Here is a 14,905-nt window from a genome sequence, read left to right as displayed (position 1 = left end):
GTCCTATTGAATATGATGATATGGTGGGTGTCCTCTGGTGGTCCGAGGCCTATGCTGAGGCCCTTCTGCACATGCAAGTGAATCTTCCTTGGCCTGACCTGCTGAGGGCAATAAAGTCACTGGAAAACAGGAGGTTGAGCAGCAGGGTATCTTTGGAGCGTCCTGGGATGAAGTCCAAAGGGTGCCTGGCGGGCGCTCCTTCTCCCTGTGGGTGCCCGATGACACCTCCTTGGGGAGCAGGGGCATCTGGAGGGAGGTCAGTGTGCCTTATTCCCCCGCTTGCCTAACCACTGCTGTGCTGCACTGCACCCAAGGCTCAAGAATGTAAGTCCAAGTGCACATCTGACAGTCACTGTGTGTCCTGCCAGACCTGGATCTCCAAACAGCCACCACCCTTTCCACGAAGGCGGCTAAGCACTCCCCTCTGACATCCATCCTTCAGTCCAGTCTGCACATAGCCGCTGGCATCTCCGCCTGATTCCCCACCCATCTCTGCATCCCCAACGTGTCTCTCACGGCTGAGTCCACAGGCTCATCATCTGCATGAGGCTCAGCAGGGGCCTGGTCTCCAGCAGTCCTCTGACAGCCAGAGACCTCGGCTGTCTCTTCCTCTGCCTGCTGTGAACCTGTGTCTGTGATGTGCTCACCAAGCCTACTCTCGATGGGTTATCAACCGAGGTGAATGTGTCTGTGCTGGTGGTCGGATGTGGAGGAAGATCTTGAGAAGAAGATGCATCCTTTCAAGGTCCCCACCCTTCCTCCTCAGAGTTGGAGCTGGAATGGGGGGTCTTCCCCGCTTATGCCATGAGTGGGAGTGGCCTCTGGAGAATGCGTTGAAGGCGTGGAACGTCCGGGGACTGAATGGGCCGGTTAAAAGGTCACGGGTGTTCGTGCACCTCAGGAGCTTGAAAGTCGGGGTGGTCTTTTTGCAGGAGATGCACCTCCGTGTGAAGGACCAGGTTAGGTTAAACAAGGGATGGGTCGGGCAGGTTTTTCACTCGAGATTTGATTTGAAATCGAGGGGTATGGCGATTTTAATGAGCAAAAAAATGGGATTTGTGAGTGCGAAGGAGGTGAGGGATCCAGGTGGGAGATATGTGATTGTGAGTGGGGTATTGGAAGGGGCGCTGGTAGTGTTGGTAAATGTGTATGCCCCAAATTGGGATGATGTGGGTTTTATGAGGTGGTTGCTGGCAGCAGTCCCGGATTTGGCCACGCACCAGTTGATCATGGGAGGAGATTTTAACTGTGTCCTGGAGCCGAGGGTGGATAGATCGAGCCCCAGGTCGATGGGTAGGGTACGAATGGCAAGGGAGCTGGGGGGGTTTAAGGAGAGGATGGGTATGGTGGATCCATGGCGCTTTCAGAACCCTGGGGGAAGGGAGTATTCCTTCTTTTCACACGTCTATAAGGTGTATTCGAGGATGATAATGATAATTGCTTATTGTCACAAGTAGGTTTCAAATGAAGTTACTGTGAAAAACCCCTAGTCGCCACATTCCGGCGCCTGTTCGGGGAGGCTGGTATGGGAATTGAACCGTGCTGCTGGCCTGCCTTGGACTGCTTTCAAAGCCAGCGATTTAGCCCTGTGCTAAACCAGCCCCTTTGTAGTGAGTCGGGAGATTTTGTTTGGGGTGGAGGGGGCAGAGTATGCGGGGATAGTTATCTTCGGACCATGCACCCCACTGGCTGGATATTCGGTTCAGTACGGGATGAGAGCAGAGGCCGGGGTGGAGGTTTCACTCAGGGTTGTTGGCGGATGGAGGTTTTTGTGATAAGGTGCAGTTGGTGATTAAGGATTATGTGGAGTTCAATCAGAATGGGGAGGTGTCGGCGGGCATTTTTTGGGAAGCACTGAAGGCAGCGGTCCGGGGAGAAATTATCTCATTTACGGTTTGTGCGAATAAGGAAAGGAGGGCGGAACATGACCGTCTAGTGAGCGAGAAAGTGGAGGTGGACAGGGAATATTCGAGGGTGCCCACCGTGGAGGGATTGGTGAGGAGGAAAAAGTTACAGTTTGACAGGCTGACAACAGGCAGGGCGGAAGGGCAGCTGCGTAGGGCAAGAGGGGTGCAATACGAGTATGGGGAGAAGGCGAGCCGCATGCTGGCGCACCAGCTGTGGAGGCAGGCTGCGTCCAGGGAAATAATGAAGATCTGGGGCTGGGGATGTGGTGTCAGAGCCAGGGAAGATAAATGAGGCATTTCAAGAACATAGAACATAGAACAATACAGCGCAGTACAGGCCCTTCGGCCCACGATGTTGCACCGAAACAAAAGCCATCTAACCTACACTATGCCATTATCATCCATATGTTTATCCAATAAACTTTTAAATGCCCTCAATGTTGGCGAGTTCACTACTGTAGCAGGTAGGGCATTCCACGGCCTCACTACTCTTTGCGTAAAGAACCTACCTCTGACCTCTGTCCTATATCTATTACCCCTCAGTTTAAAGTTATGTCCCCTCGTGCCAGCCATATCCATCCGCGGGAGAAGGCTCTCACTGTCCACCCTATCCAACCCCCTGATCATTTTGTATGCCTCTATTAAGTCTCCTCTTAACCTTCTTCTCTCCAACGAAAACAACCTCAAGTCCGTCAGCCTTTCCTCATAAGATTTTCCCTCCATACCAGGCAACATCCTGGTAAATCTCCTCTGCACCCGCTCCAAAGCCTCCACGTCCTTCCTATAATGCGGTGACCAGAACTGTACGCAATACTCCAAATGCGGCCAGACCAGAGTTCTGTACAGCTGCAACATGACCTCCCGACTCCGGAACTCAATCCCTCTACCAATAAAGGCCAACACTCCATAGGCCTTCTTCACAACCCTATCAACCTGGGTGGCAACTTTCAGGGATCTATGTACATGGACACCTAGATCCCTCTGCTCAGCCACACTTTCAAGAACTTTACCATTAGCCAAATATTCCGCATTCCTGTTATTCCTTCCAAAGTGAATCACCTCACACTTCTCTACATTAAACTCCATTTGCCACCTCTCAGCCCAGCTCTGCAGCTTATCTATATCCCTCTGTAACCTGCTACATCCTTCCACACTATCGACAACACCACCGACTTTAGTATCGTCTGCAAATTTACTCACCCACCCTTCTGCGCCTTCCTCTAGGTCATTGATAAAAATGACAAACAGCAACGGCCCCAGAACAGATCCTTGTGGTACTCCACTTGTGACTGTACTCCATTCTGAACATTTCCCATCAACCACCACCCTCTGTCTTCTTTCAGCTAGCCAATTTCTGATCCACATCTCTAAATCACCCTCAATCCCCAGCCTCCGTATTTTTTGCAATAGCCTACCGTGGGGAACCTTATCAAACGCTTTGCTGAAATCCATATACACCATATCAACTGCTCTACCCTCGTCTACCTGTTCAGTCACCTTCTCAAAGAACTCAATAAGGTTTGTGAGGCATGACCTACCCTTCACAAAGCCATGCTGACTATCCCTGATCTTATTATTCCTATCTAGATGATTATAAATCTTGTCCCTTATAATCCCCTCCAAGACTTTACCCACTACAGACGTGAGGCTCACCGGTCTATAGTTGCCGGGGTTGTCTCTGCTCCCCTTTTTGAACAAAGGGACCACATTTGCTGTCCTCCAGTCCTCTGGCACTATTCCTGTAGCCAATGATGACATAAAAATCAAAGCCAAAGGTCCAGCAATCTCTTCCCTGGCCTCCCATAGAATCCTAGGATAAATCCCATCAGGTCCCGGGGACTTATCTATTTTCAGCCTGTCCAGAATTGCCAACACCTCTTCCCTACGTACCTCAATGCCATCTATTCTATTAGCCTGGGGCTCAGCATTCTCCTCCACAACATTATCTTTTTCATTAGTTTCAGAGTATTACCAGGGACTTTATGAGGCAGACCCATGAGGAGAGGAGGGGGACATGGGGTGGTTTCTGGATGAGCTGGAATTTCCCCAGGTGGAGGAAGCAAAGAGGCAGGTGTTGGAGGAGCCCCTGGGTCTGAGGGAGGTGCTGGATAGTATCAGGGGTATGAAGTCGGGGAAGGCCCCTGGGCCGGATGGGTACCCGGCAGAATTTTATTGGGAATTTGCGGCGGACCTGGCACCACATCTGTTGGGTGCGTTTAATGAAGCAATGGAGAAGGGGGAGTTGCCGGAGTCGATGAAGCAGGCAGTGATCACACTAATCCCCCAAAAAGGGAAGGATCCGGTGGAATGTGGGTCGTGTAGACCCATATCACTGTTGAACACGGATGTGAAAGAATTGGCTAAGTTGTTGGTGGGGAGGATGGAGGATTGTGCCCCGGGGGTGGTTGCAGAAGATCAAACAGGCTTCGTGAAGGGTAGGCAGCTCGCGAGTAATATAAGACAGCTGTTGAATGTGGTGATGAATCCGTCGAGAGCTCTGGTACCGGAGGTGGTGGTGTCCATGGATGCGGAGAAAGCATTTGATCAGGTGGAGTGGTGGTACTTGATATGAGCTCACAAAACATTGACTTATACAGGGGTACGAGGCAGGGGTGCCCGCTGTCGCCGCTGCTGTTTGCGCTGGCCATACAGCCATTGCCGATGGCTCTCAGGGGGTCAGCAGAGTGGCAGGAGATAATGAGGGGACAGAGGGAGCATCGGCTGTCGCTCTATGCTGATGACCTCTTGCTGTATGTTTCGGATCCGTTGGAGAGTATGGGAAGGATTATGTGCCTGTTGGGGAGGTTTGGAGGGTTCTCGGGATACAAGCTGAATGTAGGGAAAAGCGAGGTATTCCCGGTGAATGAGCTGGCACAGCGGGCTAATTTAGGGGGGATGCCATTTACGGTAGCGAGGGATAGGTTTAGGTACTTGGGGATTCAGGTAGCGAGGGAATGGACGTGACTCCATCAGTGGAACTTAACGAAGCTCGTGGAGGAGGCCAGGGAGGATCTTAAGAGGTGCGATACATTGCACTTAATGTTGGCGGGGAGGGTCCAAGTGGTGAAAATGAATATTCTGCCGAGGTTCTTGTTTATCTTTCAGGCTCTCCCGATCTTTATACCAAAAACCTTTTTTCAGAAAGTGGACACAATCATCTCTGACTTTGTATGGGCGGGGAAGGTGCCGAGGGTGGGGAGGACCCTGCTACAGAGGCAGCAGGGGGGGTTGGCGTTGCCAAACTTGCTTAATTATTATTAGGCGGCGAATGTGGACAAGGTGCGGCGGTGGTGGGAAGGAGAAGGGGTAGAGTGGGTTAGGATGGAGGAGGAATCTTGTAAGGGGCCTAGTTTGAGGGCTATGGTGACGGCAGCATTGCCAATGGCTCCGAGTAGTTTAGGGTGGAAGAGATGTCGGTGCTAACGCCGCCGTGCGAGAATCATGGGTTTGCGCCGGGGGGGAGGGGGATGGATAGTGTATACAGGAGATGGAGGGAAGTGGGGCTGGTCAAGGTGAGGGATCTGTATTTGGAGGAAGGGTTCGCCAGTCTGGAGGAGCTAAGGGAGAGGATGGAGCTGCCGAGGGGTGGTGAGTTCAGGTATCTACAGGTTAGCGACTTTGCACAAAAGGTCTGGAAGGGGTTCCCTAGATTTCCAGGATGCACCCTGCTGGAGCGACTGCTGCTTCCGGATGTGGAAGGGGAGGGAAGAATTGGGGATATATATAAGTGGCTGGGGGAGCAGGGAGGCGAGTGGGTGGTGAAGATCAAGGAGAAATGGGAAGCAGAGTTGGGAATGGAGATCAATTGGGGAGTATGGAGTGAGGCACTGCGAAGGGTAAACGGGACCTCCTCTTGTGCAAGGATGAGCCTGATACAGTTTAAGGTGGTGCACAGGGTGCATATAACTCGGGCGAGAATGAGTGGGTTCTTTCAGGGGGTAGCTGATGAGTGTGAGAGGTGTGGGCGGGGGCCAGCGAATCATGCGCACATGTTTTGGGGTTGTGAAAAATTGGGAAGATTCTGGGCGGGAGTGTTCAGGGTCTTAGCCAGGATAGTGGAGGAGGGAGTGGACCCGGACCCTTTGGTGGCGATATTTGGGGTTTCAGAGAAGCCGGAGCTCATGGAGAGGAGGAAGGCCGATGTCTTGGCCTTCGCCTCTCTGATTGCACGGCGACACATTTTGCTGGAGTGGCGGTTGGCATCGCCACCGGGGGTAGCAGCATGGTTGGGTGACCTGTGTGACTTCCTGCGGTTAGAGAGGATAAAGTATGTGTTCAGGGGCTCAGCGGGGGAGTTTGAGAAAAGGTGGGGGATGTTTGTGACCGTGTTTGAGGAGCTGTTCATCGCAGGGGGGGGGGCTGAAAAAGGAGAAAAATCTGTACAAACTTTATAGTTGATTGTCGGGAAGAATGTTTCCCGGGGTGTTTATTTGCTGTAACCTACTTTGATACAAGTTTGAATAAAATGCGTTTTTTTTAAAATGCGTTGAAGAAGATAAAGTATTATTAGTGTTGCGAGTTGCAAGCTTCGACAATATATGTATGCGGCTGCTTCACATCCAGCTGGGGACGAGCAGAAAGCAGGCATTCTCACAAGACAACTGGACAACTCCAATCTCCTGGACCCAGCAGGTCACTTTCTTCTCCTGCTAGTTTTGTGGTCCCTTCTTCAAACAGGGTTAGGATCCTCATGTCAGACATCCCTCCGAGGTCTGTGTACATTCAAGCCTACTGTGCATTTTTTTCTTCTGCAGATAGAGGTAAGCATTCAGCAACATGGGGACATTAACAGTTTCACAGCATTCATAACCACATATTTCTCAGCAGCTCCCACAGCTGCCAATTCCTGCAGCCAGAATTTCCAAGCCCCTCCCCAGTCAGCAGGCTCTTCCAGGCCTGCTCTAGTCAATAGAAAGTGCGGCAGCATCGGGAAGGTGCATCCTGTGTCTGCCTTCTGGTGCGAAGGATCTGCTCTGGGGCATTTGAACAGTTCTAGCTGTTGAATACTGTTGTTGCTTTGGCAAAGAGTTAAATCACTTGAGAAAATGACACGGAAAAATGACATACATTATGGGCATGATCTACCCAATTGGGGACAGAGACCCGTAGTGCGCGAGATTAGCCGGATGTTTCCCGGCGTTCGTAGCGCAGAGAAACACCCCACTATCTAATGTCCATCCGGGTAGATCAGGGGCCTCAGCGAGGGTGGCATTGCAGCACAGTAGTTAGCACTGTTACTTCACAGCAACAGGGAACTGGGTTTGATTCCTGCTTGAGTCACTGTCTGTGTGTTCTCCCAGTGTCTGCGTGGGTTTCCTCTGGGTGCTCCGGTTTCCTCCCACAAGTCCTGAAAGACGTGCTTGATTGGTGGATTAGACATTCTGAACTCTCCCTCTGTGTACCCGAACAGGTGCCGGAGTGTGGCGACTCGGGGCTTTTCAGTGACTTCATTGCAGTGTTAATGTAAGCCTACTTGTGACAATAACAAAGATTATTAACTGCCCGGCGAGGCCACACTTAGCCCCGTTTTCTACACTGAGGAGCTCTGCTTGCCAGAACTCCCTGGGAAGGATGACCTCTCCCTTTTCCTGGACGGCCTGGAGGAGAACCTGTAATGAGGCATCGCTAAAACATGGGACACAGGCTGTCAGGTTTTGTCCGCAAGGGTGGTCAACTCCAAAGGTGGTGCTCAGAGATGAACGGAGCCATTTTTGGGTCGCAGACGATGAAAACCCGTCCAGGAATTCTGTAACTATGGCACGGAGACCACCGAACCCATGTCAGAGGGAACGGCGTCAACATTTTGCCTGCTCTGCTTCAAGATTCACTGCTTTTCATATGCAAAAATAAAATTGCAGAAGTTCTTCCTACTTGCCGAAGAGCAAGTTCAACATGAATTTCCCATCCTGTCACCACACTTCAGAGTGACAAACAGAAAATTCTGCTCACAGTTTCGGCAGCTCCTCTAGCCACGGATTCACAATATATTAATGATGGCTTAAATATGCTGGCCTGCGACAAGAGTGTGCAAAACACACCCTGTTTTATGTTCCTCCCCATTGTGAAACAGGAATATCAATCTGGGTGTACAATAACTAGCTGATCTGCCATCTCTGAAAATTAAAATCAGGCTCTTTATGTTTAGAACCCAAACTTTAGGGTTATGGTGGCTGGCTCAAACAAATTGTATTTTTATTAAATGGGACTCTGGAATTTTCCATGGCTTTTTGTGATGCTTTGAGGATTACATTCTGCAAATCGCAAAATAGTCGCCTTGTTGATGTGAACCTAGCTCAGAAACCCTACCTGCCAATACACCTGACATTCATCGAACTCATTTAAATATATTTCAGTAAGAGGCAAATTGATCCCTGGCTGATTCCAAATGCAAAACTTCCTGTTCCCCAGGTTCTCTCAAGCCAAAGCATTTAAACAGTCTACGTACTTCAGATTGTGAGGGTATGGCATGCCATGTGTGATGATCGTGCTCTCCAAAGCCAGCACAGCCTCCTTCTTGGCTATCGCTTCAGAGACCTTTGGGTGAAGTTTAACCAGTCCATCTGTATAAATCAAAAAGAATTGAGCAACATATTTTTAATGAACTGGATGTTTTATAAGGTTTCAGTTACATCGTTTCCATGTTACACAGAGGCTTACCAAATTTCTATCTACAATAGTCAGCGCCAAGGCCCAGAGGGAGAGGAAAGAATGACCCAAGATGCTTATTGCTCCCCAAATTCGACGCTGCTGTCTGGGTGACATTTCTGGCCCAGTGACTTGATAATTTCAGCTTCATTTGGCCCAGCCACTGTGCTCTCTGACTCAGAAGATTGTGAGTTTAATCGCCACTTTAGGATTTGAGCACATAATCTGAGGGACTGCTGCATTATTAAAGGTGCTACGTTTTCAACAGAGCCTTAAACTGAGGCGACATCTGCTTGACCGAGTAGATGTAAAAGATCCCATTGCACTATAACGATAAAGGAGTTCTCATGTGGCCAACATTCCTCCTCATCCAATACCTCCAAAGGAAGTGGTCATTTAGTTCAACTTTGTATACTGAAACGGTATACAGTTTGGCTCCCACATTTGCCTACATTTAAGAAACTGCACTTCCAAAATCATTAATTGAATGTGAAATTCTTTGGGACATCCTGAAGATAAAATGCTGTATCACCTTTAAGCCTAGTAGACAACAGTTAATATCTCATCTGTATGTTTAGTGTGGGTTCTACAGGATTGCTAAATGACTAAGGTGTTTCTTGGATTAGAAAACACTCTTTCTATCTCCAGAACCTGGTTTACATCCAGGATGATAAACCTCTCTCTCTACCTACTGTAAAGATCCTACAGGAGATGAATTTGAAAGAGCATGGATTCAAAATCGCAGAAGTATCCCAAACTCATTGGCCTTTGAGATAACTATAAGGATAGCTGGTGTAAAAATGTCATCAGCATATTACAATGTTCAGGGTGCTCTAAGGTACGGTAACTGGGGCAGAGTTTAATTCTGTACCTAACCCATTCACACTCCACAGGGTTGACTCTGAATTGCCAAAGAAGGTCCAATTTTAACAGGTTAAAAAAATGTATCGTTCATTACAGCTCAAATGAGTCAATTTAAAAAAGAGACAGTAAATTGCCAACCACAATGGTAAAACAAACCCGTATTGAATAGACAACCGAGGCAGCAGAAGTGAATTCAGCAGCAAAGGAAGAATTGTGTTGAGATGACTGTTAACGAACCATGGAGATGTTTCCGAGGAATGGCAACGCCCAGAGTCACACGTGGTGCATGGAGCAAGACTGAAATGTGCTTAAACATCATTCCCCAGTGAGGAAAGGCACTGAGGAGAGGAAAACAAAGTAAGATCAGTCATTATCTTCATTCCTCCTGATCAATTTTAAAAAGACCGGTACTCTTAGTTTAGGGGGGGAGCACCAATGATGTCATTGGAGTAGTTCAATTAAATCCAAGGAGAATTCTGTGTCCTGGAAAATGCAAGTTAGCTTGCGAATTACACCTCAGCTTTCACTAGAATGGAAGGTTTTAGCCCAAGTTGACTGTGCTGACAGTCAGTGCCAATCTGCTCTAAAAATGCATTTCAAATTCCACCCAGAATCAGGCAAGTATGATTGGGTATAAGTATACATCAATGCATTAGAAAAGATTTCATGGGGTTTTCGTTCAGTCATAGCTTTTCTTATTGAATGGCGGAGCAGGTTCGAGGGAACGTGGCCTACTCCTGCTCCTAATCCGGATGTTTCTGTGTGGCTTTCCCCTCAAACTTTCTGATTGGCTGAAAACACCAAATTACAACATTAATTATCCTGCCTCACACAGAGATAAAGACTTATGAAAATCTACTAAACACGAAGCTCATACAATCATGTCACTCAAAACAATCTGACGAATGGTTCAAAATAAAGATGTTGAGGTTCATCATAAAAACAAAACCATTATATATTTCATGATGAGATTTTAACGACCACACTTTCAAATTGGACTTCTGAGTACCTTCAGTTCATTAAAATCTCTACCAGGTCACACCCTGTATTCAACCTCACCTCCTCAGTCCTCACCTCCTCAGCCCTCACCTCCAACAGGTACAGAGAGCTCATGGACATTTTGACGCCAAGATTGAGGTCATCCATTCATTTTCTCTGCTACTCTCCCTCTTGTCCACAATGTTACCCCAGACCCTCTCTGGCTTTGGTCCTGATACCACGTTATTTAATTTCCCTTCTATCTCCCCTTGTGTCTCTCTCAGCTCATTTTGTCCACAACAGCCTGTATACCTTTTTTGCACGAAATAGTTGAGCACAAACTTCACTATCTGGCCTCCATGCCGGCTGACATTGTAAATGGTTCCCTCCTCTCAGGTACTGACCCCATCCGTTTTCAAACAGTTATCTATACCCACATCTTCAAAATACCTTTCTGTCCTTGCAAACTAGCTTTCCAACTTCAACCTTTTACTTTACTAAGTCCTTGAAAGTCTTGTTACCCCTCAAATCTATGCCCATTTTCTCAGAATTCCCAAGTTTGAAACTCTATAAACTCCATATTCTGTACCTGCCACACCACTAAAATGATACTGTGACTGTGTCCGTGCTGTATTATGTCTTCAGGGTCCGTCTGCTGCTTTGCACAGACACATCATCCTCCAAACCTCTCCTTTGCCGCTGAGTGCAGTGGGACTATCCCTACTTGGTTCCAGGTTTACCTCTGTAATTATAGGCAGAACATCTCTTGCTGCCCCACAGTTGCATCTGGAATCCCCAAAGAATCCTTATCCACTTCCTCATCTTGATCAACAAGCTGTCCTTTGGAATTAAGGATTCTGAGCAAGGGGGATGGGGGGGATGGGTCAGCAATGGAAGGGTACGGGTCATAATTTCAACCAGCACCAGAAAGTCATGACCCACTGGAATTACAAGATATTAAAGTGCATTTACCTGCTCTAGGAAATTTGGTTGAAACTCCCGTTTGCTGGAGCTGTTTGGAGCCTTCAGTAAAGAGTCCCCCAGCACAGTACAACTCTGGCAAACTCAGGGAGACCAGGCCCCGTTTATTATTTCACTGTCCACTGTAAAGGAGGTAGTAAAATTGGCAGGACAGGGAGCAGGTAGGTGTATGGGATCTGGCTGGTTGGGAAGGTTATGTTGGTAAGGGATGGAGGGGGCTGGGTGTCAGGTTGGGTCAGGGAAGTTCATGGTGGTTGGATCTGGGGGGATTGGGGAGGTCGGGGGATAGTTGATAGGGGTGGGGTGGAGATTTCAATGTCAAGGCGGTTCTGGTGTTGGGAGAGTAGCGGGGGGAATTGGATCTGATTGGGGTCATGGGATCGGGTCAGACTGCGGGAGGATTGGGTCGGGTGAGGGGGGGGTACTTATAATGAGGCCCAAGGGTTGGGGCGATGAGTGTGGAGTCACATGTGGCTGGGAGTCAGGCTAGGGTGTATCCTATGTTGGGGGGATTAGTCAGGGGATGGGGGGTTCTGGGGTTATCGCATCCCGTGCGGGGCTCAGTCTGGGTATTTGAAATAGTTACACTGAACTTAGAAGTGGTTTTATTTCTTCTAACTCTTTCAGAGAAACTATTAGCCTAGCATTGGTTTAGCACACTGGGCTAAATAGCTGGCTTTTAAAGCAGACCAAGGCAGGCCAGAAGCACAGTTCAATTCCCGTACCAGCCTCCCCGAACAGGTGCCGGAATGTGGTGACTAGGGGCTTTTCACAGTAACTTCATTTGAAGCCGACTTGTGACAATAAGTGATTTTTATTTCATTTCATTAGCAGAACCATTCAAAGTTTGCGATTTATATCAGATGGTTCTATCGATGGTTCCTAGCACAGCGCATCCAGGGAAGCTTGTGCTTCTGGACAATTGCTGCCAGAATCCTTGGAAGGGAACCTCCGATTATGATTCCCCAGCACATCTTTGGGTATCCCCTAAATCTAACTCTCGGGAGGCAGGATGCTGTGGGCCTGTGTTTGTTCATTCACAGAGTTACCAGGTGTCAGTGCTCAGTCACTAACCCGAGAATCCACACTATCTGATGTTCCATGGTCTTCTCCTTGTGATGCCTAAGGGGCTAAAGGTAGCACACTCATTACTGTGGCCTGCCTCTAGCAGGCACTGTGCGATACCTTCTACTTGAAGGTAGGAAGTACCTGGTGAAGGTTAGAAGTTGAGGATTGTGTGCCACAAGTCCTGGGAAAACCAAAGTAAGAGATTTGACTGCATTAGCCTGTTTAAAGTAGAGGATAATGTATTTGGGTCTGACAAGTATTTAAGAATATTGGGAGATGGTGTTGCTAACTTTCGGTTGGTTCAATTGGCTCTGTTTTATAACCGTTGCTCTCGAGTCGCCAGGTATCTTTATGATACCGCCACGAGGTTCAAGTCCAAGTAATGATCAATAACTCAATACACCGATTAGTAAGATTCAAATCAAAGCACATTTATTATACACAGTAATCGATACTCATGCACAAATTCTGCATCTAAGCTACTTCTACGATTAACAGGCCTATACTTAGCTTCAGACTGGCCCACCAGGTCAGGGGAACAAATGGCCTTTCGTTCGGGTTCTGAGTCTGCGGAATTCGAAGTTGGTACGGACTGGTAGCTAGGAGCGCCCATCTCGTAGCGAGTGTTGACTCAAGACTTACTGGATCTCGGCGGCAGTTGAACCGGTCACGGTCAAGGTTGGTTCACGTTGCTGAGTGACCCGGTCAAGAAGAACGATTTGAACTTGGGGGCTTAACTTTATAGTCCCCAGGGGCTTCCCGCCTTTCGGGGCGAACCCTGTAACTGGTTCCAAGTGATTGGACTTTGTTCCAATCGCTTGGTTCGATTTCTCCAATACTGGAGCGGTTCCCTAATCGATGGGCGGTCTTGAGGTGTCCGTTAACCTCTTTTGTATTGGCTCCTGCTGGCGCCGGGGAGTCTGGCTTAGCTTTGTTTGTCCCAAATGTTGCGATTGTTCCCGGGGATCGCTCATCAGTATGTAGATGGCTGCTACATTATTATGCAGATGGCTGCTTGTATCGATGCTCTCTGGGCTTTTGCAGAGTTTAATACACAGTAAACTTGCACCTGCTGGTTTCTGCCTGTGTTGGCTGAATTTCCCTGCAGCCTTTGCTGTTCTCTATTTTACATCGGGAGTTGGCCAACCCAGGTGGCTACAATGGGCACCTTTGAATTACAACTCAGGAACAAAGTTATTGACTTTATAAGTGTGTTGTGAAGGCTTGGGAGTTGTCAGCCTTGGTTCAGTGACAACACTCACTTCGGAGTCAAAAGGTCACAAGCTCAAGCCTAAGTCTGCAGACTTGATTTCAAAGGAATTGCTCCAAAGACACTCTGAAAGCTTCATTTAGATGTTTTGATATCAACTATGAGTTCTGGGAGAAGCTCGCTACACCTGGCATAATCGGGAGCACTTTCCTCCTTTGACGCAAGCGCTTATCTGAGGCAGAGAAAAACGCAATGAGAGGAAGTCCTGAGCCAGTATCTTGTCCTCTTTGCAGCAGAAGCTTCCATTTGGTCATATCAGTAACTTACATACCCACTAGAATCCTATCAAATACCTGTTGGGGGCTAAGACCTCACCCTGTGTTTTAAAAAAATATATACTTACTATCATGGCGTATAAAATCTTTAAAAACTGGACAAAGATTACCTCTGAAGATGTGTCAATGACTGCAGCACGGTAGCACAGTGGTTAGCACTCTTGCTTCATACGTTAGGGGCCCGGATTTGATTCACGGCTTGGGTCACTGTCTGTGCGGAGTCTGCACGTTCTCCCCGTGTCTGCGTGGGTTTCCTCCGGGTGCTCCGGTTTCCTCCCACAAGTCCCGAAAGACGTGCTTGTTAGGTGAATTGGACATTCTGAATTCTCTTTCAGTGTACCCAAACAGACGCCGGAATGTGGCGACTAGGGGATTTTCACAGTAACTTCAATGCACTGTTAATGTAAGCCTACCTGTGACACTAATGAAGATTATTATTATTAGAAATCAAATCCAAGGGAATTGTGCAAAGGACATTTACATTTCTCAGGCCAGTCACCAGCCGACAAAGGCATCTTGTCTGATAGGACAAAACACCCTGAAACCTCTTTTAAAATTATTAATTTATTAATGGCTGAAACATGAAGCATCTCATGTATCCTGTATCCAGACAAAGGAATATATGGCCTTTGCCCAAGTCAAAGTGGGGATGTGGGAGCCACATCACAAGGCCCTGCCTAGCTGGGAGAACCAGATTCATTGTCTTGTGGAGCTGCAAAGCTCAGGCTGTCATCTTCCAATTAACCAGCAGTAGCTGAGAACCTGAACTCCGCTCCAGGTATGAATACCTGGCCCCGTCTACACAGTTTCTACTGGAATTCTGCACTATCTCCTACAAGGCTAATTTATGCGCTCAATTCATCATGGAAGTCAACTCTACTGGAAAAGTGGATTATCCAGCATCAATTTCAGCCTGC

At 48.1% G+C, this 14,905-nt stretch overlaps 1 protein-coding gene across 9 annotated transcripts in view; it reads right to left on the bottom strand.

The window, feature by feature from the left end:
* LOC140396265 (pseudouridine-5'-phosphate glycosidase) overlaps positions 1-14,905 on the bottom strand; it is a 180,122-nt gene that overhangs the window by 149,973 nt on the left and 15,244 nt on the right. For 8 of the 9 annotated variants that reach the window (XM_072484633.1, XM_072484637.1, XM_072484639.1 and 5 more), the window contains exons 2-3: positions 9,654-9,754; positions 8,353-8,467 (exon numbers count right to left, since the gene is read on the bottom strand). In XM_072484633.1, coding sequence (XP_072340734.1) covers positions 8,353-8,467; positions 9,654-9,735 — 197 coding nt within the window. In that variant the 5' untranslated portion in view covers positions 9,736-9,754. Of the gene's footprint in view, positions 1-8,352; positions 8,468-9,572; positions 9,755-14,905 lie in introns of those variants that run through there. The other variant, XM_072484636.1, reaches the window with a different exon arrangement.

This window comes from Scyliorhinus torazame, chromosome 19, assembly GCF_047496885.1.
Source record: "Scyliorhinus torazame isolate Kashiwa2021f chromosome 19, sScyTor2.1, whole genome shotgun sequence".
Classification (NCBI taxonomy): Eukaryota; Metazoa; Chordata; class Chondrichthyes; order Carcharhiniformes; family Scyliorhinidae; genus Scyliorhinus; species Scyliorhinus torazame.
The sequence above is the reverse complement of the archived record's forward strand: the minus strand, read 5'-3'. Positions and strand labels throughout refer to the sequence as shown.